General features: G+C 49.9%; 1 protein-coding gene across 1 annotated transcript; it reads left to right on the plus strand.

Moving 5' to 3' along the window:
• Positions 1 to 5,289: 5,289 nt before the first annotated feature.
• TMEM72 (transmembrane protein 72) lies at positions 5,290 to 26,313 on the plus strand. The gene is made up of 5 exons (XM_048505032.1): positions 5,290 to 5,753; positions 13,047 to 13,113; positions 18,823 to 18,894; positions 21,124 to 21,263; positions 22,994 to 26,313. The coding sequence occupies exons 1-5, from the start codon at positions 5,684 to 5,686 to the stop codon at positions 23,395 to 23,397; spliced, it is 753 nt and encodes a 250-aa protein (XP_048360989.1). The 5' UTR covers positions 5,290 to 5,683; the 3' UTR covers positions 23,398 to 26,313.
• The last annotated feature ends 914 nt before the right edge of the window (positions 26,314 to 27,227 follow it).

Below are 27,227 nucleotides of genomic sequence, written 5' to 3' on the forward strand. Positions count from 1 at the left end.
TTTCTGTACTGGATAAACAATGGATGAATTAAAGCCTCCCTTTCCCCTGTATGGAGTTCACAATGCAATAAAATATGTAATACAGAGTCTACTTCCCCTGAGTTGCAAACACATAGTCTCCTATGTCGTGGGATTTTTTGAAATCTGCCCATTAGATTGGCTGATGGAAAAGTGTCAAAACGGGCCTTTTCTAGGGCATTTCGTAGATGATATATTGGACAGGTAAGGGGCAGCCGAGATACCTGTCCAAGATTTTAATGGTTTATATAACCAGGGGAAATCTGTTTGCATTTCAATATCATTGAGCCGTTGATAGACCAAGGCTGTTGCTCTGCAATGATCCTGTTCCAATAGTTGTACAGGATCCAAGCCACACTGTGTAAGTTTAAGTGTTATTTTTTCTAGCCAGCTTGGATATGGTGTTGCTGCCAGTAGCAAAGGCAATAAGCCCATGGGGTAGGAGGGCGGAGTGAATTTTTTCAAGGAATTAAATGGACTCATTCAACCGGGTCTTGATATCAGTCTGTGACAGAGGGATGGCATCTGGGTGATTGAGATGCATTCCTAACTCAATGTAACTGAGTAACAATGTAATAATGCACCACCCCCCACCCCCTGCCAGCCTCCGTTCCCTCCCCAAACCCCCACCCTCCACCTGCAACTCCCCAGAGCAGCCTTTTTCAACCTTTTTTACTCTGAAGGACTCCATGCAATATTTTGGGGAGGCCTTGTAGAACACCGGCACAGTCAGGCGCAAATAGAGGCCGTACGTTTCAACATCATTATGTTTGTTTCATGTGTGGGCTTGTATATATGTGCGCATCTGCATTGGTGTCCTAGTGCAGGGAAATGTCTGTGAAGGTTTAAATTCTTCATTAGCATTATTAAACTTATTAGTATAGAACCCCCTGCTTCTCTCTAACCCCTCCTCTTCAAAACTCGCCACACTGGACCCTCAGGCAGGACTTAATGAATGTGTACAAAAAGTAATTAAAATAACAGCATAAAACAACTACAGGAAAGCTGAAGGGAGAGACTGATAGAAGGGATGGACTGTTAGGTCTTGAACCTTAAGTCAAAAAATGGACTCTGGGTTTTTGATCAGTAGCGTTTATTGATAAGCGTCGTAGCACCAAAGCATGGCAAAGCCAGACCTGGCATTCGCTATCCCCCTCATCCAGTTACCATTCCCCCCTCCCACATTCCCAAGAAAGTGTGAAAAACAGCTTTTGGAGCTAAGGCGCCCCAAGGTCAGTAACCAATAGTGGAGAAGCCACCTGGCTTCCTGCCTCCTCGAGATAACAGATATTCCTCTCTTTCCCATGGGAGCAGGGTGTCAGGGGAAATCCTAGTTATCTACAATCGTGTGAAGCCATAAAGATCAAGGAAATAATACTCTAGCTGGCAGTGGTAACATATAGCAGACTGGTTACATATATCTTGTAGCAGCATTGATTTGTTGTTACAAGCAGTTACATCCTCTGATAAGGGGCGAAAGTCCGGTGTCTTCCCCTCGGCGCCCCAGGGTATCCCGGACACAGATCCTATCAAAGGAAGGTGTGAACTGTTCCCAGGCTTGCAATGCTTTGTAGTAAATGCTTTGTAGTTTGTAGAGGGGAGTAGGAGCCGTTTGGCTCGGTGGGAGGGGGCAACGGGATATAGGTAGTGGGTTTGCGCAGGAATCGCCAGATTCCTCTTTTGACAATGTTACCAACGCTCTGAAATAAAGGCTTGAACAAATCTACAGTTTCCATGATTTGCAGATCTGAGGTCTGTGTAATGAACCAGTAAAGACCAGTCAAAAGCAACCGTGCTAAGTTCTTTATTGAGCTGGCATTCTTAGTCAGGCACAGACAATGCAAGAACTGACCCCCGAATCTCAAACAGCCGCTTATACAGGGCATCAAACAAGCTCCCGCCAAAAGAAGATAAACAAGTCAGGTTCCCACACAGAATCTCACACAGACAGTTTCACACAGTAAAGCAAGCGAGCGAAAGCAAGATAACCAAAACAGTGAAATTCCCCTACCCGGGCGTTCCGCCAAAACCTCCAACGGCAACCTTTCCAAGGTTGAACTGCAACCTTGTGGGGATAATCAGGAAAGGAATTGATAATAAAACTGCAAAGATTGTCATGCCCTTATATAAAGCCGTGGTGCGACCACACTTGGAGTACTGTGTTCAGTTCTGGTCACCACATCTCAAAAAGGATATTGAAGAGATAGAAAAAGTGCAGAGAAGGGCAACGAGGATGATTGAGGGACTGGAGCACCTTCCTTATGAGGAAAGGCTGCAGCGTTTGGGACTCTTTAGTTTGGAGAGGAGACGTCTGAGGGGGGATATGATTGAAGTCTATAAAATTATGCATGGGGTAGAAAATGTTGACAGAGAGAAATTTTTCTCTCTTTCTCACAATACTAGAACCAGGGGGCATTCATTGAAAATGCTGGGGGGAAGAATTAGAACTAATAAAAGGAAACACTTCTTCACGCAACGTGTGATTGGTGTTTGGAATATGCTGCCACAGGAGGTGGTGATGGCCACTAACCTGGATAGCTTTAAAAGGGGCTTGGACAGATTTATGGAGGAGAAGTCAATTTATGGCTACCAATCTTGATCCTCTTTGATCTGAGATTGCAAATGCCTTAACAGTCCAGGTGCTCGGGAGCAACAGCCGCAGAAGGCCATTGCTTTCACCTCCTGCGTGTGAGCTCCCAAAGGCACCTGGTGGGCCACTGCGAGTAGCAGAGAGCTGGACTAGATGGACTCTGGTCTGATCCAGCTGGCTTGTTCTTATGTTCTTATGTTCTTAACCTTACAGTCTGACACCTAGGCAGCCTGGTGGGGCCTGGTGTGGGCTATGGCCTCTGCTGGGTCTGGAGGGTTGAGGGGCACCCTGCAACGGCCCCAGTAGGCCACTCCTTTAGCATCTGCAGGCTGAAGGAGTGTCCTGGTGTGACCGGGCCCCACCGAGGGGGCAAGGGGGAGTGGTGTGGGGGTGATTTTCTGACCCTACATGACTGAGCGGGGGCCCGCCTAGGGCTTTTGTCCCCACCCTGCCCTGTGGCAGCTACACCACTGCAAACCACCTGGGACTGCTGGGGTTCTCGTCTGTTTCTTCTTTTTGATCCTTCACTAGATAGAGAGTCAGCATGGTGTAGTGGTTTAAAGCGGTGGACTCTAATCTGGAGAACTGGGTTCAATTCCCCACTCCTCCATGTGAAGTCTGCTAGGTGATCTTGGGCCAGAACTCTCAGCCCTGCCTACCTCACAAGGTGTCTGTTGTGAGGAGAGAAAGGGAATGAGTTTGTAAACAGCTTTGAGACTCCTTACAGTTGAGAAAAGCCGGGTATAAATCCAAATTCTTCTCCTCCTCCAGGGACTTCCAAGGTTCAACTACAGTGTGGTGCCGTGGTGAAATCTCTAATCTGGAGAACCAGGTTTGTTATTTTACAAGTTTGTATTCTATTCTAGAGGGAGCAGCAGTGGCGTAGGAGGTTAAGAGCTCGTGTATCTAATCTGGAGGAACCGGGTTTGATTCCCAGCTCTGCCGCCTGAGCTGTGGAGGCTTATCTGGGGAATTCAGATTAGCCTGGGCACTCCCACACATGCCAGCTGGGTGACCTTGGGCTAGTCACAGCTTCTCGGAGCTCTCTCAGCCCCACCTACCTCACAGGGTGTTTGTTGTGAGGGGGGAAGGGAAATGAGTTTGTAAGCCCCTTTGAGTCTCCTGCAGGAGAGAAAGGGGGGATATAAATCCAAACTCCTCCTCCTCCTCCTCCTCCTCCTTCTTCTTCTTCTTCTTCTTCTTCTTCTTCTTCTTCTTCTTCTTCTTCTTCTTCTTCTTCTTCTTCTTCTTCTTCTTCTTCTTCTTCTTCTTCTTCTTCTTCTTCTTCTTCTTCTTCTTCTTCTTCTTCTTCTTCCTCTTCCTCTTCCTCTTCCTCTTCCTCTTCCTCTTTCTCTTCCTCTTCTTCTTCTTCTTCTTCTTCTTCTTCTTTTTCTTCTTCTATTTAATGTATACTGTTATATTATGTTTTTCGCCGCCCTGAGCCCTATGGAAATGGGCGGGGTATAAATCTAAAAATGAATGAATGAATGAACTCTTCCAAGTGAGTGGCAGACTCTTATCAGGTGAATTGGATTTGTTTCCTGCGCCTACATTCCTGCTGGGTGACCTTGGGCTAGTCCCAGTGGCATAGCGCCAAGGGGACTGGGGTGCGCGCGATGCACTGGACGTGCACCAGTGCAGGGGTGTGATGGGGGTGTTCTGGTGGCGTGGTGTTCCGGAGCGGGGGAGTGGCAGGGGCGTGGGGTGCATGCTTGCCTGGGCGCAGTTTCCCCTCACTCTGGCCCTGGCTAGTCCCAATTCTCTCTGGACTCTCTCAGCCCGCTTACCTCACAAGGAAGGTGATTGTAAGCCACTTTGAAATTTCTTGCAGTAGAGAAAAGCAGGGCATAAAAACAAACTCTTCTTCTACATCTTTGGGTTCTTGCTGTCAAAGGAGTCCTGCATAAATCTGGGCTGATTCTATCTAGTCCAGTGTCTGGTTTACCACAGTGGCCGTCAGCAGGGCTGTTGAGTCGGCAGCTGCTCCTGCCGTTGACTTTCACCACCTGGAGGATTCCATGACACGCAACCTCTGAATAGGATGGTTCTGATTAGCTGTTGTGACCAACGGTCTTCCATGTATTTGTCTAATTTGAATTTAAAGTCAAGCCAAGTACTGGTAGTAAAGAGCCAGAGTGGCGCAGTGGTTAAGAATGGCCATCTCTAATCGGTGTCGATGACAACAAGGGTGGGGTTGAGGGTACCCAAAGACAATGAGGCAGCAAGAAGTCCTTGCCGTCTTCCTGGTCATGGGGGGCGGGTATTTTGTGCCCCTCACGTGACCAGATTAGTGGCGCCCGGGGACAGAGGGTACCCCTCGTCCCTTTGCAAATACGCTACCACAGAGAACAGTGCCCCAGAATCCACCTTCCAAGGCAGCCATTCATTCCAGGGGGACTGGCCTCTGTCACCTGGAGATCAGCTGCAATTCCAAGGGGTCTCCAGGCCTGACCTCACTCTAATGTAAATTTGAACTTTCGTGATCGAATCCAATAAAAACTTGCAATAAGCTCTGTTTTCTGGAGTTCCACCATCTCCAACAAACCACAGGCTTCCTTCCCCCTGGCGTGGCCACGTGCTGCACTCTGGCCACCAGCTGCCGAGGGGAGGGCCCTGCCTCAATGCCCCCCCGCCCCCTGCAATTCTCCAGAGGGAGCAACGTTGCCAGCTGCCCAGAACCCTGCAAAGCAGCCGGCCAAGTCTTCAGCTCCTGATTCCCATCCATAGCAATTAATCTGCCCTGGAGGGAGGCCCCATAGCAACAATGCCTCTGTGTGCCTGGGGTGGGTTGCCCTGCTTTGAAATGCAGGAGGAAGAAGACGGGAATGTTCGGGCCCCGGTGGAGACTCCACACCTGCCTGGTAATCATTAATGTGGGCAACAGCAGTGCTGGGCAGCCCCTCCGGAGTGGTGCAGACTAGTTCTGAGCGGCAACATGGCACGTCCCCGGGGCCCTGTTCTGCGCGGTACATCTTAGGGAAGACCCAGGTGTTTGAAGCTCTCCCAGGCTGAGCGGAGGCAGGTCCAACGTCGGGGGCCCCACCAGAAGCCAGAAGACGTTCTTCCCTCGCAAGCATGAAGCAGGCTGCTTTTTGGACCGCCCTGGACTTGACGTGCCGTCTGCTGGGGGTCGCCACCGGAGCAGGTGAGGCCGACAGCCGTGTGTCACCTTCTTCCCTGGACTGTTGACAAGACCACCGCTTCGTCCTGTCCAATTCTTGTCTTGGTTACATTAAATCTAACTTGGGGGTGGTGGGGTGGAGAGAGGCAAGTGAGAGGATGAGCTAAACAAACTTGTGCATGTAGTCCCCCCCACCCCATACTAGGTTTCCTTTCATGAGGGTGTTGGCACTCTACAGGGGGGCAGCAGGGATCATCAAAAGCTGTCTGCCAGCACCCCATAAGCAGAGGTGAGGTCTGGAGAATTCCATTAAAATGTGCATATATTTAGTCACTGGATTCAAAATGCGTAGGGTTTTTTAGATTTGATTCATCCGTCCTTTTGCAACCACATGCTTATGTTACTTTTACAGTGCTAGACACATTCATGAAAATATCATTGCATGGACCCAATGGCATAGTTCCTCCAATGTTACTCACATCTTTGAAAGAGCGGGGTAATCACTTCTGCTAAGTGCTCTCCCACTGAAAACCCCCACTTGTCCGCATGCGGTTCCTGAGGATTCTCAGACGACTCGGTGACACATAGCTGGGGATGAAGATGCTCTTGCTCTGAAAAGTCCATGGATGGTTGGATGTATATCTGTGCCATTATTGTTAAATGGGACCATTCCTGGCAGTATATAAAGCGTATATAAAGAATTCCTGAAACTACAACTGATCTCTGCACTTCTCCATAGAGTGGGACGCTATGGCATCAAGAAGAAGAGTTTGGATTTATAGCCCACCTTTCTGTCCTGTAAGGAGTCTCATGGTGGCTTGCAGGCTCCTTTCCCTTCCTCCCCCCACAAAAGACCTATTGTGAGGTCAGTGGGGCCGAGAGAGTTCTGGGAGAGAACTGTGAGTGGTCCAAGGTCACCCAGTAGGCTTCATGTGCAGGAGTGGGGAAACAAATCCAGTTCACCAGATAAGAATCCACCGCTGCTCATGTGGAGGAGTGGGAACTCAAGCCCAGTTCTCTAGATCAGAGTCTGCCGCTCTCGACCACTACACCACAGTGAGGCCCCTACCCACCCCAAACTCTGGCTGCCTCGGGCTCCAGTCCCCAGATCTCCAGGATTTCCCCAACCCACTGCTGGCAACCTAGTTTGGGGCACGGGTACTAGAAAAGGCACCTGCTTGCTGAGGTGGAAGCAAAAGAAGGACGTGCCTCTCCTGCCCATCTGGTCACACCCCAACACGGACTCTTTCTTCCAGGCGCTCCACTGGAGGTCTGCCTGGGGTGTGCGTGTGGTTTGTCAGGAAGAATCATGAGTTTCTCCTGGCTAATTTAATGCCAGGCCCTTCTGGACAGGTGCTGAAGAAGAGACCTCGTAGCTTTCCCCCAGGCGAGGCGAGCTGACCTCACACGTCGCTTGGCAGAGCACATACAGCTGGGGTGGTTGGGAAATAATGTGATTAATGGGACCAGAGATTTCTGTTGCTTCTGGTAATTCTATTAACAAAATCTAGACCGCAGTGGAATCTTTGGTCCCATTCAGAGAATTTTTGAACCCGGACGAAGTAGAACAAAATAAATTCAAATGCAAGGACAGTAGACCAGCACAAAAAATGTCACCTCCCATTTTTGTTCCTGTTTTTAAAATGTAATTAATTTTCATTATATTCTTTATGAATTGTGTAGTATCCAAAATGGCTCCCTGCCCACATGCCGTGGGCTGTCCAGGGGTGTGTGGAGCTCTGCCAAGGGGGCTGCTGTTCCCCGGGGTGTGTCCACTGCGTGGCTGCTGCTTCCACGTTGGTTCTTTTTTCCTCTTTTCTCCAACTGTCTGAACTGTTAATGTGAAGCAGGCTTCCCCCTCTTGCTTCCACACCGTCTTGTGGTGTGTTCCTGCACCTTTTAGATTTTCCTTGGCCTTGCGATGACATTTCCTGTGTCACTGTGATGTTTTTGGAAACGTCAGACTGGGTGACATTTAAGATGGTCAACTCCAGTTTAGGAAATTCCTGGAGATCTGGCAGTGGGGCCTGGGGAAGGCAGGGTTTGAGAGGAGCCTCATGGTTGATTCATCTACCTGGAGGTTGGCAGGCCTCTCACGGTGGACTGGAGAGCTGGTCCCACCCATATCAGAGTCATTTCCACCTTCACCCCCCACCACAGGTCCATGTGGTTACCGTTACTCACCTCTGGGCAACCAAAGGTTTATTTCCAAATTCCACCCCCCTCCCCCCACCAGTAATGATACTGCTATAATCCAACAGCACAGAGGTGGATCTAGGCAAACTGGAGCCCGGGGACAAAACCTGAGCTGGCGCCCCCCCCCCCCCATATGGGCAGCCGCCCTCCCCCACCATGACCAAACCATGATTTTTTGCACCAGCTCACAAATCACCTCCCACCTCCAGCAAAACATACATGGCTCTCTCCCTACCAACTCTCTTTCCTAATTTTGTTCTCACACCAACCCTATGAGGTAGGTTGTTAGCCTGAGAAACAGTGCCAAGCCAGTGCAAGTGGGTATTAAGCATGTAAATCTCTCACAAATCACCCCCAGCAAAACATTTACCAAACAAATGTCAGCAGCATCTCTCACAAAACACCTCCAGTGGAATCCACCCCCAAACAGCGTCACTTTCAATGGTGTTTAAACCAAGGAGCTCAGATTCTTCTTCTAAATCCAGCTTAAAGGGAGAATCTGGGGTCCTCACAAAAACCCTCACCAAACTTGGGTGGTACCCTGTTTCCCCTAATATAAGACATCCCCGAAAAATAAGACATAGTAGAGGTTTTGCTGAAGTGTGAAATATAAGGCATCCCCCGAAAGTAAGACATAGCAAAGTTTTTTGTTTGGAAGCATGCCCGACGAACAGAACACAGGATAAGTAAGACATCCCCTGAAAATAAGACATAGCACATCTTTGGGAGCAAAAATTAATATAAGACACTGTCTTATATTCGGGGAAACACGGTATCATCAGGACAGTCTCTGGATGATACCCTGAAATTTTGATGCCGCTAGCTTTAAAAATGCGCCCCCTGCAGGCCAGAATGCAAAAAACACTAAAAATGGAAAAAACACACAAACTACCCTGAAATTTTGGTGCTCCCTCGTGACCAAATGGGAGGCGTGCCCGGGGACATGGGGTACCCCTTGTCCCTAGGCAAACACGCCACTGCAACAGCACAATGTCCATTGTCGGTTAAGGAATGTGCGGAAAAGCCCTCCAGGGTCACAAAGTAGAGATTGGCTTCAGGGTGCTGGAACAGGAAAAGTCTGGGGAAATACACCAGCATGATATAATGGTTAAGGAGCCAGTGTAGTGTAGTGGTTAAGAGCAGTGGACTTGAATCTGGAGAACCAGGTTTGATTCCCCACTCCTCTCCAAGAGCAATGGGCGCTTATCTGGTGAACTGGATTTGTTTCCCTGCTCCTCCATATGAAGCCTGCTGGGTGTTCTTGGGCCAGTCACTGTTCTCTCAGAACTCTCTCAGTCCCACCTACCTCACAAGGTGTCTGTTGTGGGGAGAGGCAGGGAAAGGAAGTTTATATGCCACCTTGAGTCATCTTACAGGAGAGAAAGGCGGGGTATGAATCCAAATTCTGCTTCTTCTCACTGTGTGGAATTTCTGTTGCCGCTGCCAATGGCCTGTCTGGCCTTCACAGTAGCCACGAGAGCACCAGGGCCATGTGGCAGAAACATCCTCCTCCTCCTCCTTGGCAGGTCTCAAACTTTGGCCTTGACATGCTCAGGTTCTCAGGCTTTTTCTTGGGGACTCAGGTAGAGAACTGACCTCTCAGGATTATCAGCCGCCAGTTTCTTCCACGCTGGGGGTGATGATGACTAAAATGTAACTGGAGAAGGGAAGCAAGAAAAGAAAGCCAGCAGCTCGCCTACATTTTACATTAAGCGGATTGTTCATGCCTACATTCATTTTCGTTTGTTCGTTTGTTTGTGCGTGCGTGTGTGTGTGATGTAGTCCTGCCAGGTGAATGCCTGCAACATCCGGGGAAACTTTGGGGTCTGGGCATGAGGGAAAAGGCAGCGTGTCTCTATGTCAGCATCACTTCCAGCCAGAAAATGTGTTGACATGTACCGGACATCCTTTCTCACAGAGTTCCCCAGGGCATCCTGCTGGCTATCACCAGTGTCTTCCAGACAGCAGCAAAATCTTAGAACTTCTGTTAATTTGGAAGCAGTTTGGTGGCATTTACCACACACATGGGATGGGAGCTGGAGACGGGATCACCACCATAGGGCGAGTCTTGTGTGTATGTGTGGGTGTTTGCATGCACATGCAAGGCACATAATACACATTTCAGCAGATGGTATGATTCCTAATGGTAGAAGAAGAAGAAGAAGAGTTTGGATTTATATCCCCCCTTTCTCTCCTGCAGGGTACTCAAAGGGGCTGACAACCTCCTTGCCCTTCCCCCCTCACAACAAACACCCTGTGAGGTGGGTGGGACTGAGAGAGCTCCAAGAAGCTGTGACTAGCCCAAGGTCACCCAGCTGGCATGTGTGGGAGTGCACAGGCTAATCTGAATTCCCCAGATAAGCCTCCACAGCTCAGGCGGCAGAGCTGGGAATCAAACCCGGTTCCTCCAGATTAGATACACGAGCTCTTAACCTCCTACGCCACTGCTGCATAGATGAGAGGACTATTTAGAGGACTATTGATAGTGTCATGAGTATTCAGTATAATTATCATCTGACTTCTCCCTGTGACATCAGCAGACCTTTATCTCACAACTCTCAGCTTTAGTCTGCCAAAGCTCGCAGTGGAATAACATGTTGGTCTTCATGGTGCCACTTAATGCAGCTTACATGTTTTGCACCGCAAATGTTTCTGTCCTGTGGTGCGAGAGTTGATTCACTGCAGTCACCTGGTCTGAAGGTTCCTGGGGTCACTAAGGAGGGCTGCTGGGGGCAGGCAGTAGAGCCAAGCAGCTCTTCCGTGCTGCAGGCCCCTCTGGCCAGAAGAGTCCTTTTTTCGGGCTTCAGTCTTGAGGGAAGTGGAGCCCAAGGTGCCTGGCGGCAGCAGCAACAACAGTGTCTGGGTCTCTTGGAAAGGCCAACACATTCCTTCTGAACTACGTCTATCTAGGACCGGGCAAAGCTTATTACGAATCCTAATCCCGGCTCTCTCTTTTGCGCATTTCTGGTATTTCAATAAGGTGGTATTATTGCTGTGGTTACAGCTATTCATTAACATGATGGGCTCTCTTCCCCCTCCCCCCTCCTTTCCTCTTGGCTGGCTTTGCAGGCTGCGGGGGGTGGGTGGGGGTGAAGAATAAAGACAGGCCGTAGAACTGTATCCATTGGTTGACTGTGATCTGGAAGATGTTCGTTTTTACATAAAGAGGATGCATTTTATGATTAACCCTAATACGGATACACTAGAACACCCAGGGCCAGATGTCCTGTTTAAGTGTAGTGCTTAACATCTGGCCCAGCTGTGGTCACAGAGCCATACCTTGCCAAAATTGCCTCAAGAATGAACAGATGCTAAATTCATGGGAGCAAAGGGTGCTGTGTTCCTTGGCTCCATTGGAAAAAGAGGAACAGATGGAATATAAGGTCGCCAAGCACCTGGAGAAACCAATGCCCTACCTCTTCATGTAGGGCTCTCACTAGCTGGCCTGGCCCGCTGCCTCTCTGAGCATGGGATAATTTTTTATTTTAATCTCAGTTTTGTGTGCCACACTTTACCACTTCTGGGGAAAACCCTGAAGGGATGGAGGGTAGCTCTCCAAACTCCTGTAATTTTACTACAGTCTCCAAAGATTCCTAGAGCAACACCCTGTTCAGGATAAAGATTACAGGAGATTTGTGAATTCATCTGCCATTTTCTGGACTGTCTTTGTTCCTTATGAGGAGAGGCTGCAGCGTTTATGGAGGAGAGATCGATCTATGGCTACCAGTCTTGATCCTCCTTGATCTGAGATTGCAAATGCCTTAGCAGACCGGGTGCTCAAGAGCAGCAGCAGCAGCAGAAGGCCATTGCTTTCACATCCTGTATGTGAGCTCCCAAAGGCACCTGGTGGGCCACTGCGAGTAGCAGAGTGCTGGACTAGATGGACTCTGGTCTGATCCAGCAGGCTTGTTCTTATGTTCTTAAAGCAGCTCTCCGAGGCCAGGGATGGCAGACTCCCTTGCCCGCCTCCCTCCCACCGGCTGTGCTCCAAGTTGGCACCTGGCAGTCCCTTCTACCTTCCTCTCCGGGCAGAGGCGTAGCTAGGGGAAATGGAGCCCAGTGAAAAACCTGAGTTTTGTGGGACAGCTGCTGTGATGCTGGAATCCACCCCCAAACAGCATTACTTTCAATGGTGTTTAAACTGAGCCCAGATTCTTCTTTTAAATCCACCTTAAAGGGAGAATCTGGGGTCCCCAGTTAAAACAACATTGAAAGTGATGCTATTTTGGGGTGGATTATCCCCCACCCTGAAACAGCATCACTTTCAATGTTTAAACTTGGGACCTCAGATTCTCCCTTTGAATCCATGCTGAACGGGGTGGATTTAAAAGGGGAATCTGGGGAAATTTGGGGGGTGCCTGCTGTCAGGGGTTTAAGCTAGCAGCACCAAACTTTCAGGGTATCTTCAGGAGACTGTCCTGATAATACCGCCCAGGTTTGGTGAATTTTGGTTTAGGTTAGGGGATCCAAAGTTATGGACCCTCAAAGGTGTAGCCCCCATCTTCTATTAGCTCCTATTGGAAACTATGGGGGATGGGGCACCCCCTTTCGGCCCCCTGAATCAAACCTCACCAAACTTGGGTGGTATCATCAGGAAAGTCTCCTGAAAAATCCGTGAAATTTTGGTGCTGGTAGCCTCAAAAACGGCATCTCCTGCAGGCCAAAAACTGGGAAAAAAAACACTTAAAAATAAAAAACACAAACGGGCGCGGAGCTTTGGACATGTAATGGGGGGGGGGCGTTGGACCCAGAACCCACCCTTACCGTCACCCTTTCCTCCTTCTCTTTTGAATCCAGCTTGAACATCTGAAATTTCTCATTCCATGTATGATAAAAGTCTTTGTTGTAAGATTCTATGATTTTATGATTTTGAGCATCACTTTATTTGCATGAGAAATTAATGTGATGGTCTGATAGTTGCTGCAGTCTTTGGCATCTCCTTTATTGGAACTGGAAATGTAAAGTGACTGTTTCCAGTCCATAGAATGTTAAAAGAGGTTCTCTTAGTTTCTCTCCAGCTGTGACCTACCTTGCAAAGCTTTTGTGTTAAGTACTGACAGAATATAAAGAAAGCTCTTCCTGAACATCTGATCCCCTGCTCTGCTTTCTTTCATGTTGCAGTGCTCATTGGGGTGGGGGCCCAGACGTTGCTGCAGGGGCAGTTCAAAAGCCTGGCCGTCTACTTGCTGTGAGTATGAATCTGCCTGTGGGGGAGGGGGGGGGGCTCCATGGCTCTCCAGCCACCTAGAACTATCCAATTAAACTTTTGGCTGTAAGGGTAAGGACCTCATCTGTTCCCTTTCTATGAGCTCATGCAAGCCTTTGCACAATCACGTAGTGTTTGATTCGACTGTGGTTTGGGCAGCTTGTTATGCAGAGACTGTTGTGGTTCCAGATAATTGCTGGAGGTAAAAAGGGACATTTGTACGGTTGTCATCCCCCAAATGGAACCGGGAGATTTCCTGACTTTACAATTGCTCTTCAGATTACAGAGATGAGTTCTCCTGGAGAAAATGGCTGCCTTGGAGGGTAGACTCTATGGCTTTATACTTCACTGGAGCCCCTCCCCAAAATCTCCAGGTATTTCCCATCCCAGAGCGGGCAGTGCTACACATTTGGAATGTCATGCATGTGGTTCTTGGAATACATGTGCCATGTTCCAAGGCATTTATTTTCCGGGAGAATACTGCCCACTCTGGGCCCCGTTATGCATGCGCCACTTCCTGCCCTGCTTCTTGCCCCACAGTGCCTTCACAGTGGGGTCTCCTTGCGTCTCCTTGTTTGCACATGAGGAGTTTCCATGCTGCCCACTGCACAGCTTGCGCAGCTTGCCTGCCCCCAACTTCCAATTTGCTCCCCCATCCAAGCCAAGAATGAAGATTGCCCTTTTGGGTGTTTCTTCTAGCCCTTTAAATATAAAATCAATATTCTTTATATTGATATTGTGCTGGCTGCTTCCATTCTGTTCGTTTTGTAGGGAAATGGCGGCTGTCAGTGGCCAACATTTCCCTAACAGACAAACAGAATGGAAACAGCCAGCGCAATATCAATATAAAGAACATTAATATTACATTAAAAGTGTTTTTTTAAAAAATGACAATCTTCATTCTTGGCTTGGACAGGGGAGTGAGGCAGGAGGAGGAAACCCCAAAGTGAGAGGAAACTTTGGGGTTTCCCTGTTCTCGCTAACCGCAGGACTTCCTGGATCAGTGGGGCTGTTTGTGTAAGCGTGTCTGTACAGAAATCTCTGCCACGCAGGAAACTTTCCCTTGCTGCACGGCAGAGCAGCTGTGTATAATCGGCCTGGGTCTGTCCTCGCTTAGTCTGCCTGGGGATATGTACCCAGCCTGGTATGCTGGAGCAGTGGGCTTGTCAACTGCCCTCAAACCAAACAATCAGCCCAACAAACAAACACATCTTGCCCCTATAAGAGAGGCTTAACAGGTTACCATCTGACAGGTGATGTTATTTTACCTGTATGCAGTGTAAAACTTCAGCTGCCTAGTTATACACATTAAATCTCTATTAAAGGACAGGTCATTGGGCCTTTCCCCACTTCTCCTGCTGCCGCCGTCGCTGCGCGCTGCTCTGAGCGCGCTGCATCCCTGGCGTGCGTCCGGGCGTCCCCACGACCTCACGCTCTGCGCGGGGTCATCCAAAGGCGCCATTTTCGCCAGCGCCAGGGATGCAGCGCGCTGAGCGGGCGCAAGAGCGGTAGCGTCGGGGCGGCTGCACTGTTGCCGCCCCTGACGTGGGGAGTGCAGTGGGACCCCGCGCTACTTGCGGAGAGTAGCGCGGGGCTTAAGGTAAGTGGGGGAAAGGCCATTGTTTCTCCAGGCCTGTTGGCAACCCCAATTTTTCCCATTTAAAAAGTACCAAAATGTTGACATGACCAGGAATAAAAATAATTTTTAAATTCATTTTGGCATCATGTTGACCTCCACTGCAAAATGGCTATCTGAACCAACCTTTTAGGCTTAATACGGGGATACAATTCTCCTTCCTTATTATTTCACAAATTTAAACATAATAAATCAGATCCATGACTTATGCCACATTAAAGGAATATTTTACACTAGAATATAATTAACTATCATTGCAATATTTAATAAAAGGATCTAGTGCAGTTGGGCTAACTTGGGCCATCTAGGTCAGGACAATTTAATTGAAAATGCTAGCATATCAAAGTATTCGGAGAAATGTACTATTAGAAGAACCAGAATGGTATGGTGGTTAAGAGCAATGGACTCCAATCTGAACAATCAGGTTTAATTCCCCACTCCTCCACATGAATGGTGCACTCTAATCTGGAGAACAGGGTTTGATTCCCCACTCCTTCATATGAGCTGCAGACTCTGACCTGGTGCACCAGGTTTGTTTCCCCACTTCTCCACATGAACCCTGCTGGGTGACCTTGTGCCAGTGGATTTTGCACAGTATATGTATTATGGGTTGCAGTCACTATGGAGGAGCCTGTTTCCCTTTTTCCTATTTACACGTGTGCCCGTCACCCGTCCAGGCAGCAATCGGAGCCCATGGGAACAATCCTGGTTGCTTTTGCGCCTTTGCATGGAGAAGCTTCTCTTTTAAAATAAATTTATTGCAACACATGGGTAACTGCGCAGGCATACAAAAATGAACGCCCGCAGCCATGCCGATTGCCCCACAATCCAATCGGCTGTACCTGTGTAGCTTTGCAACATGCAACACACAAAAGAAAAAGAAAAAGGGACCTCCCTGCGATGATCAGGCAATAATAAATGTGCTGCTGTAGATCAGAGATGGCCAACCTATTGGTGCTCCAGATATTTGTGGACTAGAATTCCCATCAGCCCAGCCAATTGGCCATGCTGGCAGGGGTTGATGGGAATTGTAGTCCATAAACATCTGGAGCACCATAGGTTGGCCACCTCTACTGTAGATCTATATGGCGATCATACTTGCTGCCACGGGGAGAAAACAGACCTGGGGGACTTTGTACACTGTCAGGAGTTCAGGGAATCTGCCCACCACATGTTGACCAACCTGTACAGATTCTTCCTGATGGTGCAGAACCTGAAGAGAACTGCTGGAAAGGAGGAAAATAACACGCCTCCTGCCTGTGGTGTTCGCGCTGGAGTGCCTCCAACCCGATATTGATCGCTGATCACTGATTTAGCAATTTTCAAAAGTTCCAGGTTGAGGGGAATAAAACAGACCAAATTCATTTTGAGAATGGGACCTGTGTGAAGTTCCCCCTCCTCCAAATGGCTTATATGACATCCTACGCCTGTGCGGAATCTACCACAATTCTCAAATAACTCTCTCAGCCCCGCTTACCTCATAAGGTGTGTATTGTCGAAGGCTTTGAACCTCTGTGATACACCTCTGAAGATGGCAGCCACAGATGCAGGCGAAACGTTAGGAACAAGATCCACCAGACCACGGCCACACAGCCCAGAAAGCCCACCACAACCAAGGGGAAAGGAGTTTGTAAGCCCCTTGGAGACTCCTTACAGTTAAGACAAGTGTCAAACTCTTGCTGCCACAGGGAGCAGCAGTGGCGTAGGAGGTTAAGAGCTCGTGTATCTAATTTGGAGGAACCGGGTTTGATTCCCTGCTCTGCCACTTGAGCTGTGGAGGCTTATCTGGGGAATTCAGATTAGCCTGTACACTTCCACTCACGCCAGCTGGGTGACCTTGGGCTAGTCACAGCTTCTCAGAGTTCTCTCAGCCCCACCCACCTCACAGGGTGTTTGTTGTGAGGGGGAAAGGGCAAGGAGATTGTAAGCCCCTTGGAGTCTCCTACAGGAGAGAAAGGGGGGATATAAATCCAAACTCTTCTTCTCTTCTCCTTCTCTTCTACTTCTTATATAACTATCGATTTGTCACTTTTTATGCTTTTCCAAATGGACTTATATTTTTGGTTTTTATAGCCAATCTTTATATAATTTAACCAGCAAAGACCCAGTTGTGGTGTAGTGGTGACCGGTACTGGGCAAGCGCAGGAAAAGCCTGGGTTCCAATTTCCACTCTGCTTTGGGACCCAGGAACATCCCATTCCTGAGGCCCACCAGTGCAATTGCCAGGGCACCCGAGATGGAGGGGCACTAAACCTCGCCCTCTTGTACCCCACCCACCTCCGGCTGTCAGCTCTGAATTGGGAAATTACTGGAGATTTGGAGGGTGGAGCCTGAGGGCTGGGGAGGGGAGGCGTATAATGTCATTGAATTCACCTTAGAGCGACCATTTTCTCCAGGGGGAATGAGATCCGTTGTAGTAGTGGAAGAACTCCAGCCGCCACCTTGAAGCTGGCAACCCTGCAGCCACCCCGGGAAATGAGCTGCTCTCTCCGTCAGAAGGACACAGTCAGGCGCTCTTCCTCTTCCCCCCTCTCTTCTGCGGATGGACAGCAGTGGGCGGGGAGTCTGGTGGTGGGGACCTTTTCCCGGACCCTGTTTGCCTCCCAGTTAGACCCTGCTGGAAGGCCTGGCACGGTGGCCATCCATCCCTGCCCCAAGGAGAGCAGTAGGAGTGGGGGAAGGACAGAGGAGGGCAGTGTCTTCCCTGGGGCGTGGTGGGGTGACTCAGTTATTCACTGAGGGCGCCAAAGAGCCTGGAGTTGGCCTGAAATGCATTGGGCCGCTCACCCCCCTCCCTCCATTTCAGCTTAACCCTACAGTCAAGTCCTGGTCCCTTCTGGCCAGTCCTTGCCCCGTCTCCCTGGCTGGCCGTGACACCTGGAGCTCCTCTGACGTTCCCTGCCTCTCAGCTGCTCCGACCCCTCCCTTACTTGCCCTTCTCTTTTAGGCAGTTGCTTGGTTTGCTTTGCTGCGGGCTTCAAAGGAGGGGGGGGCAGGAGGTGGTCGTGGCAAGGACACTGGCTCGGGGAACTCTTGCAGTGCTTCAGGAATGCCAGGTGTGTAGGACGGCTGCTGAGTGCTTTGCGTGCCAGAATCCAGTCTTGCCGGTGAACCAATGATCATGCTTCTGACGTGAATGCTGTCAATCAATAAAACATCTCTTCAATAACCGTGTCTTATTGGACCGACCAGGGAACACGACCCCTGTGCCTACCGTTGCCAGCTCCAGATTGGGAAATTCCTGGAGATTTGGGGCTGGGGCATGAATAGGCCATAGTTTTGGAAGCGGGGGGGCCTCAGTGGGGTATAAAGCCGTGCAGTCCACCCACCAAAGCATCTGTTTCCTCCTCTGTCGTTTGGAGATCAGGTGTAATAGTGGGACACAGCCAGGCCTCACCTGGAAGTTGGCAACCCGGCCTGCCTGACAGATTTGTTCCAGGGTCAAAATAAAGGTGGGGGGGGGAAGAGCAATTTAAGGCGCCCTTTGCTCCGTCAGTATGCCCTTTGGCAGTAAATTCTGTCATGTGACAGTCAATTCTGTCCTGAATCATCACATTCTGGGTCCGCCCTCCACCTTATTCAGCCCAACCTGTTGAGTTTCCAGAGTTTTGTTAGGTTTCTGGCCCTTCGGAACATTTTATGCCTGGGACAGCTTTAAAGTCCAGTCGGCTATCAAACCCTGTCTGCTCCTGACGGGACTTCCAGCCCTGGGCTGGGGACTTCCTGGCGATCTGGGGTGAAGTCTGAGGGAGGGGGGGAGGGAGCCACTGAATCTACACACGACTGGAGCAGCCGTTTGCTCCAGGGGAACTGAGCTTTGTAGCTTGGAGATCAGTTGTGATTCTGGAAAACCTCCAGGACCAACCAGGAAGTTGGCAAGGCTAGCTCCCCTGACTCTACTCCACTTCTTTGCTCTTGGTTTTTGAATCTTGCCCGATGTATCCAGTGCCGATTACAACCCTAGGCTGCATCCCTTCCGTGCTCTGCATAACCTGCTGGTGCTACTGAGAATGAGCAGAAACTGCTTCCTCTGTTCACGAGTTCTCTTGCTTCAGTTTTTCAGGAGTGGCCGTTTCAGTGTACGAAGCTGCGTATTTCGCCAGCGTGCTCCTGGCAGCCTGCTCCACGTGAGTTCCCGCCCCCCCTCCCCCTCCCACCTAATAGAGCCCCTTTGGCCAGTGCCCTTCGGAGACCTTGCTGAAAACTGGCACCACCAGTTCTCCGCCAGTCACTCCCAGCCTGTCTTGTTTCAATGCCAAATGGAAAATTCCTACAAAATCAAACATGCAAAGGCTAGACATGCTCTCGTTTGCAGGCACTCTGTGTTGGCTTATTTAAGAACATAAGAACATAAGAACTAGCCTGCTGGATCAGACCAGAGTCCATCTAGTCCAGCACTCTGCTACTCGCAGTGGCCCACCAGGTTCCTTTGGGAGCTCACTCACTATTTCTGTTCCATCCACTGATAACATTTTGCCAGAATGTGTCCTTTAAAATTCAGAGGTGTCGTTAGGAAAAATAGAGCCCGGGGCAAAATCTGAGTTTTGCACCCCACCCCCATGTACGGGGTGTGGTCGCCCTCCCGCACCACGGCCAAACAATGATTTTTTCCACCAGGTAATTTCAAAGTCACCATTACATTATAGAACATGCCCCAACTCACAAATCTGGACACAGCAATGGTGCATGCCACACAGCAGAAATATTTTTTGATGCTTTCAAAATGTTTTATTACCACTGAGAAAAAATATTAAAATAAAAGGACCCCAAAAGGAACTTCCGAATGGCTTTCATTTGTTTTCCTGTATGACACTAATCTTAACCCAGGCCCCTTCCGCACAGGCAAAATAATGCGTTTTCAAACCACTTTCACAACTGTTTGCAAGTGGATTTTGCTATTCCACACTGCTTCAAAGAGCACTGAGAGCAGTTTGAAAGTGCATTATTCTGCATGTGCAGAATGAGCCCCTGTGATCCATGGGCAGGGAGGCGTGCTGGGGATGGGGAGGAGGCTGGCAAAAAAAGGACCCTCTCTCAGCTTAAAAAAAAGTGCAGAGGAGGAGGAGGGATGCTGGAACACCCCGCTCTCTCTGAGAGGAAGTCTCCAGCCTCCAGCCTCGGTGCTTTTTTTTTTAAGCTGAGAGAGGGACCCTCTCTCAGCTTCAAGAAAAAAGGGACCTTCTCTTGGCTTATAAAAAAGTGCAAAGGAGGAGGAGGGTGGAGGCTGGAGCACCCCTCTCTGAGAGGGACACTCCAATCTCCAGCTTCGGCGGGGTTTTTTTAAGCCAAGAGACCGAGCAGCCTGCTCTGAGTGGGAAGAAGTGTGGCCACAGCTGGAGCTCTCCAGCCGCAGCCGCGCTGCTTCCTGCTCCCAGGCTGCTTGTGTGGGGGGCCATTTTGCGCCCCCATGTGACTAATTGGCAGGCACCCGGGACACATGTCCCCACATGTCCCTGTGGAAGCTACGCCACTGCTAAAATTGTATTTGCTTTGTTCATTTTAAGCGGACTTCACATATTTCATGTGATGTACTTTCTAGTCTTTAATCAAGCTCCTTGAAAGTTGTGTCACAATATCAAATGTCATCTGTCATTTTGAGCCCTCTGCCTCTTCAACTGGCTGCCAAACAGTCTTATGAAAGAGTTCAGATGTGGAACATACACTGAATGGTAACCTCGTAAAACAATGGCCCTTTCTGCACGAATCTCCTAAAACGTTTGTAAAAGTTTGTTAAATGTTTTCAATCCCCCCCCCCCTTTTGTCCTCACCGACCCCCTGGAAATGATTCGTGGCTGCCATTACATGGCTCCCCCCCCCTTTTTTTTGGAGTTTGTTGATGAATTGATGCTTCATTGCTTCACAGCCTCTGTGTCTTCTGCCATTAAAGATTTTGGAAACTGAATTGATTCTCTGTGCTTTGTATACTTGATACATCGAAGATTATCTCCTAAAATTAAGCATAAATAAATAAATGTTTTAATAATCAGGTGAATGGGATGGAGAGTGAGCTCGCAAAATGGCACCGAGGAACAAGTTTGGGAATGGCAGAGGGGCTTGTAAAACATTTTAAAGAGATTCGCACAGCAAATGAAAATGTCCTGAAGACGTTTCAGCCTCATTATTTTATTTAAAAAGGGGATTCATTTAAAACATTTTGAGGCTGGAAATAAAATGTTTTGGGATGAAAACAACGGGGAACTCCAGGGAGGAAAAGTTTTATTTCTTGCCTCAACGTGTTTTAAATAAATTGTGTGGGCAGGCCCAATATCTATGAAAGGGAGCATTGAATGTACACAGTGATTTAACGGAATTTTCCAGATGAGCACACAGTCTGACCCCGACTGCTCTCACTTCAGCCTCCCAGTGAGATTCTCGATGCACGCCTGCTGGAAGGAGGTCAGGCGCTGCAGGGCCTTCCAGAAGTTCCTGACGTATGTGCTGCTGTCGGTCGCTTGCTTCCTGCACCCTGTGCTCGTCTGGCATGTCACCATCCCAGGTAAGAGGGCCAGTGGCTAACAGGAATATTTCAAAGTGTTGTTTCCTTCTAACTGGCTGCAGGAAAATAGAGAATTTTTGGATAGGCAAAGGAACGAGGGTTACCAGGTTCCCTGGGAGGGGGGAGGGGGTTTGGGGTTTGTAGGGTGGCCAGATCCAGGTTGAAAAACTCCTAAAGACTTGGAGATGGACCCTGGAGAGGAAAGAAACCGTAGTTGGGTGCAGTGCCAGACAGTCCAACCCGTAAAGAATCCATTTTCTCCAAGGGAACAGATCTTTGTATTCTAGGGATGAGGTGTAATTCCAAGGGATCTCCAGTTCCCGCCTGGAGGTTGGCATCCCTGATAGGAACACACTCTAAGGTATGGCCATCTTTTCTCTGCCCTGACGCAGGGTAAAGGCTTTAAGGTTGCCACCCTTCGGATCTCCTAGAACAGTGGTGGCGAACCTTTGGCACTCCAGATGTTATGGACTACAATTCCCATCAGCCCCTGCCAGCATGGCCAATTGTAGTCCATAACATCTGGAGTGCCAAAGGTTCGCCACCACGGTCCTAGAAGTACAGCCAGTAGACAGAGATAACTTCCCATGGAGGAAACAGCTGGTCTGGGAGTGGACTCTGGCATGATATCCTGCTGAGAGTCCTCCCCCCCCACCCCGCAAACTGTGCCTTTCCCAGAAACCCTAGGTATTTCCCAGTGTGAGTTCCCCTCTCCCTGCACCCTCCTGCCCAAGTTTAAGAGGGCAACCTTGCTCAGTGCTGGCCGAGAGGCACCACCAGTTTTGCACCCGTCACTCCCAGTCTCTGTCCTGCTTCCTGTGCTAAACTGAAAATTCCCACAAAGGCCCTTTCCCCACTTACCTTAAGCCCCACGCTACTCTCCTCCCCCGGCACTCCCCACGACAGGGGCGGCGACAGCGCAGCCGCCCCAACGCTGCTGCTGTCGTGCCCCCTCAGCGCGAGGCATCCCTGGGGCTCTTGTAAATGGCACCTTTTGATGACCCCATGCAGAGTGCGGGGTCCTGGGGACACCCGGGCGCGTGGCATAGGGGGGATCGTGGAGAGTGGGGAAAGGCCCAATAAATGTTAAACAGCCGTGGGAGGCAGCTCTGACTGCACTAAGTTCACAGTGAAGCCGAGAGGGCTGAGCTAGCCCAGAATGAAGAGGGGAGGGATTTGCAACCGCCTGGGTTTTCAATGGGATATCTTACCCTATATCAGGGGTAGGGAACCTGCGGCTCTCCAGATGTTCAGGAACTACAATTCCCATCAGCCCCTACCAGCATGGCCAATTGGCCATGCTGACAGAGGCTGATGGGAATTGTAGTTCCTGAACATCTGGAGAGCCGCAGGTTCCCTACCCCTGCCCTATATCATTCACTAATGTTGTGATGACAAGATCTCAGCCAGTGGGCATACAGGCGCACCCATTAGCTGAGGGTGCACAGTTGTGCTCAGGAGGGGGCCGCCCAGCTGCCCTCCCGACAGGCCTCCCCATTCCCCCAGCCACCCACACCCTGCCCCAACAAACAACCCCACCCTCCTGTCCAGGGCTCTGGCCTCCAAACTCTCACCCCGCCCAGATCCTGGCTAGTCGAGCAGGGGTGCCTTGACATTGCTGCTCTGCTAGCCCAGCAAGACCCCCCTGCCTTCCCCCCAAGCCTCGCCTTCCCAGCCTCCCCCACCCCAATGCTCACTTTCCAACTCTCCCACACTTCTACCTTCTGCAGGGACAATGTTGGTGCTGACTGGCTTGGCCTACTTCCTACTCAGCAAGCGGCACAAAGAAACAGCGGCCAGTGGACCGTTGGACCAGTGCTCTGACACCTGTGGTGCTTCCGCAGCCGAGACAAGTGTTGACGACACAGAGCGGACATACACTTTCCCCGGAGGATCACACAGAGGGCAACGGGGCACCCTCCTTGGATATGTACAGAGCATCCTCAGAGGTTGCCAGGGCCAGGAAGGTGTGGTGAACTCTTCCAATAGAACGACGGTGAGGCGGCAGGTGTACTTGCAACAGAAGGCCGTGAACATTGTCCTCTCTGTCCAAGACAACGCTGGGAGCCTGGCTGAGGAAAGCACGTCCGACACAGTCCCCATCCTCGGCCCCACGGCCATGACATCCCCATAGGAGAGGCAGCCTTTCCTGCCACCTGCAAGAGTCTGAAGAAGAGATGGGCTTTGCTGTTAGTTTAGCCACTGGTGCCGCTGACCCCTCTCTTGGACTCCCTCCCCATCTTCCCAGAACTGGGCTTTTGAGAGCAGTCAGAGATCCCCACTGGCTGCAGGTAGCTCAGGATTGTTCCCCCAGGACCCACCAGCCAGCCAGCCCATATAACGATGTTTCACTTAGTTCTTTGGTGTCTCCAAAGGTTTCTTGGCTTTTCCAGGCTTCCTTGTTATTTGGGTTTCTAGCAATTATCAGTTCTGACAGGAACCGCAGAAGAAGCCGTGCCCAGTTCTGGGGGTTGGAGCCCGAGTCGTGTTACAGAAAAGTCTGTTGCTGGAGCAGAAACATAAAGAAGGACAGATTCTCCCGGCTTGCAGTTTCCACCTGCTGTCCTTCATCCAAGGAGCTGCGTACATGGATTTTTGCTCCTCTCTGTTATCTTCATGATAACCCTGTGAGGTAGGCAGAGGTGCAGCTGAATAGGAGAGCGCCCAGGGCGGACTCAGTGTTTTCTACACCCGCCCCCACCCCTCGTGACCCTGCCCCTCCCCTGCAGCCCCTCTCCTCACGCCCCCCCCCCCCCTTATCTTTTCCAGCCGGCAGAAAACAGCTTTCTGCCAGCAGAAAACAGGCCAGGGTGGTGGGTGGGACCAGGCCTAGCGAGGCAGGGCGGGGCGAGGGAGAAGGGGTCAGTGTTGGGGGGCGATTTTCTCACCCCCCAGGCGCATGCCCAGTGCAACGTGCGCCCCCCTGCCCCCTTGTAGCTACTGGAGGTAGGGAAGACCAGGCAGGATTGATTGGCTCAAGATTGCCCAGAGAGCTTCATCAGACAGGAGGGATCTTCACACCCACCCACCCACCCTGCCATATGCCACGCCATGTGCCATGCTAGCACTCTGCTGGCAGGAGAATGTCAGGGGGATTGAATTTAAATAATTAAAATATATTCCTTTTTCATTATAATTATTTAATATTATAAATCAAATATTATTAAAAGATATATGTATGTATGTAATATGTATAATCAGCCTGTAATATATATCACTGCCATCTGGGACATTCTTTTCTTAATCTTTTCTTTAAGACTTTATAAACTTTATAAATAATTAGACTTTTTCCTAATGCTCCGATCTCATGAAAAATAGAATCATATCCATTATCTTGTGGGGGTAGGAAAATAAATCACTCTTTTTTACTATTTACCATTAACTTTGGGGCATCTTAACTCCTGGGGCTATTTTTCATAATTTCTTTAAAATTTGCGGGGGGGTGGGGGGACCTTACTGAGTCCTGCGGGGACAGGGCAGGATATAAATCTGAAAATAAAAAAAAAACAAATAAAAGGAATAATGAAAGCCAGATTTCCCCGGAACTGGGTTTACCAAACTTTAATATTCTAATACTTTTCAATAAACACTACTAATCAACCATACAAAATCCATTTGTTGACTTAAAATTCAAAACCTAACATGAAGCCGGTTCTGCTGGACACCCTTCCATTCCTAGTACCCTGGATGAAACTATGGACAAAGAAACTAACGTCAATAGTGATTCAGGCAGCAGCAGTGGGGCCCAAACGCTGGGCGAGCGCTAGTCAACTGCACAGCTAATCAACTATAATCAACTACAAAATCCATTTGTTGACTTAAGATTCAAACCCAAACAGAGAGTTGCCAGCAGGGGCTGGAATTCCTAGACAAGGTTGCAGAGAACAGTTGCCCTGCAGAATAGGGTTGCTTTGGAGGGTGGGGTCAATGACCCCCCACCCCAATACGGGCCCCACTCTTCCAACCCACTCTCCCCAAGTTCCACCCCTAAATTTCCAGATATATTCCCACCCCCGCCCACCCCCACAGTTTACAACTCCATGGGGGTCAGGGATGCCAGCCTCCAGGTGGGGCTGGGGATCTTTCAGTATTGCCACTCAGGGATGAAATTTGGAGGTTGGACTCTCTGGCCTTGTGCTCCACTGAGGTCCCCGTCCTGACCAGGGTCCACCCCCAAATCTCCAGGAGATTCCAAGTCTGGAGCTGGCAACCCTCCCCACACACCCTGCCAGTGGGTGGGGGGACCTGTGGAGCTTCCAGAGGGCAGAATTTGAGGAGGGAAAGGACTTCAGTGGGGCATGATGCCATACAGCCTGCACTCCAAATCAGTTTTTTTTCCTTCTGATCTCTATTGTTTGGAGACCAATTGTACTACTGGGAGATCTCCAGGCTGCACCTGGAGGATGGCAAGCCTAACTGTAAGCAAGCCAGCTCCCTTCCCCTTCCCCTCCCCTCCCTCCCCTTTCCCCCAGTGTGGGTGTGCCGTGACCACAGGATGTGCCCCCTTCCCTATCCCTAGCCCTCCCCTCCCCCTCCTCAGGGTGGTTGGGCCATGACCGGATAAAGGAGCTCTTCCCCATCTCCTTCCCCCACCCTTCCCCTCTTTAACCCTCCTCCCCAGGATCGGTGGGCCACGATCAGATGACAGGCCCTGCCACAGAGGCGGAGCAAGGGGAAACTCCTCCCAGGGCACGCACGCTGTGCCCCTGTTGCAGCACCGCCCGTCCTGGAACGCTCCCTCTGCGGCCTGGCCACGCTTCTGCTGCCACTCTGCCTGGGGCTTTGCGCCCCACCCTGCCCCGTTGGCGTTACGCCCATGCCCCTGCCCCACCCCCTCTCCCCTCCTTAACCCTTTCCCTCTGTCACTTCCAGGGTTTCCTCACGCACTGCTCTGAATTCGCTCGCTGCTCAGAATTAAGTGTCGGCCCAGGGCTACGTTTAAGTTCTCCTACAGAGTTGAATTGTATTTCTCTGACCTTGTTCAAATGTCTCCATTACCCTGAATAATAAGCCTGACTTACTGTAACTGGGCATTAAAATGATGATCTTATGTTGTTGTACGTGTCTTTTTGTGGGGCCTGGAGCAGAAGTAACGGGTCCTGTTTGGAATCCTTATTTTTGCAGAGTGTTCCTTTTCCTATACCTTTGTGTGTGTCTTGAACAAATCACACCTTGAGGCGCATACCTGGGAACAAGAGCAGAGGGCACCTCAGGGATTGTGGCTGGCTACTCAGAGTGACCATGTCCAGGTGAGGCCAGAGGGACCAAGGCCCTACAAGCCAATTCTGGGGAGTAGCTGAGCTAGTTAACGGGATATCAGAGGGATACATCACACTAGATGGTCTGCAAGAATCCTTCTGAATCTTTTCTTGGACAGCAAGGGGAAGAGACCTGGATTCAGCCACTGACCAGAGCTGCAGGGCTACCTTTTGTCCAGTTGCTAACCTATGTCCAGTCCTATGTCCATGGCTATCCTATGTCCAGTCTAAGCCCTCTGAAATCAAGGAGTTTAAGAAGAAGAGTTTGGATTCATATCCCAGTTTTCTCTCCTGTAAGGAGACTCAAGGTGGCTTACGAGCTCCTTTCCCTTCCTCTCCCCACAACAGACACCTTGTGGGCAGGTGGGACTGAGAGAATCCTGAGAGAACTGGGACTAGCTCAAGGTCACCCAGCAGGAATGTAGGAGTGGGGAAACAAATCCAGTTCACCAGATAAGAGTCCACCACTCATGTGGACAAGTGGGGAAATCAAACCTGGTTTATTTATTTCTGTAAATTTATATCCTGCCCATCACCAAATTTCTCCAGAGTAGAGCCCATTATGTTCTTATAAATATGCTGCCACAGGAGGTGGTGATGGCCACTAACCTGGATAGCTTTAAAGGGGGCTTGGACAGATTTATGGAGAAGTCGATTTATGGCTACCAATCTTGATCCTCTTTGATCTGAGATTGCAAATGCCTTA

Source organism: Sphaerodactylus townsendi, linkage group LG08, assembly GCF_021028975.2.
Source record: "Sphaerodactylus townsendi isolate TG3544 linkage group LG08, MPM_Stown_v2.3, whole genome shotgun sequence".
Classification (NCBI taxonomy): Eukaryota; Metazoa; Chordata; class Lepidosauria; order Squamata; family Sphaerodactylidae; genus Sphaerodactylus; species Sphaerodactylus townsendi.

What these genes read in the sequence shown, in the direction of transcription:
- TMEM72 (XM_048505032.1), top strand. Translation starts at nt 5,684, where the DNA reads ATGAAGCAGGCTGCTTTTTGGACCGCCCTGGACTTGACGTGCCGTCTG. An exon ending in CTCCTGGCAGCCTGCTCCAC is followed by an intron (nt 18,895 to 21,123) that starts GTGAGTTCCCGC and finishes CTCTCACTTCAG; the next exon opens with CCTCCCAGTGAGATTCTCGA. An exon ending in CTGGCATGTCACCATCCCAG is followed by an intron (nt 21,264 to 22,993) that starts GTAAGAGGGCCA and finishes TACCTTCTGCAG; the next exon opens with GGACAATGTTGGTGCTGACT.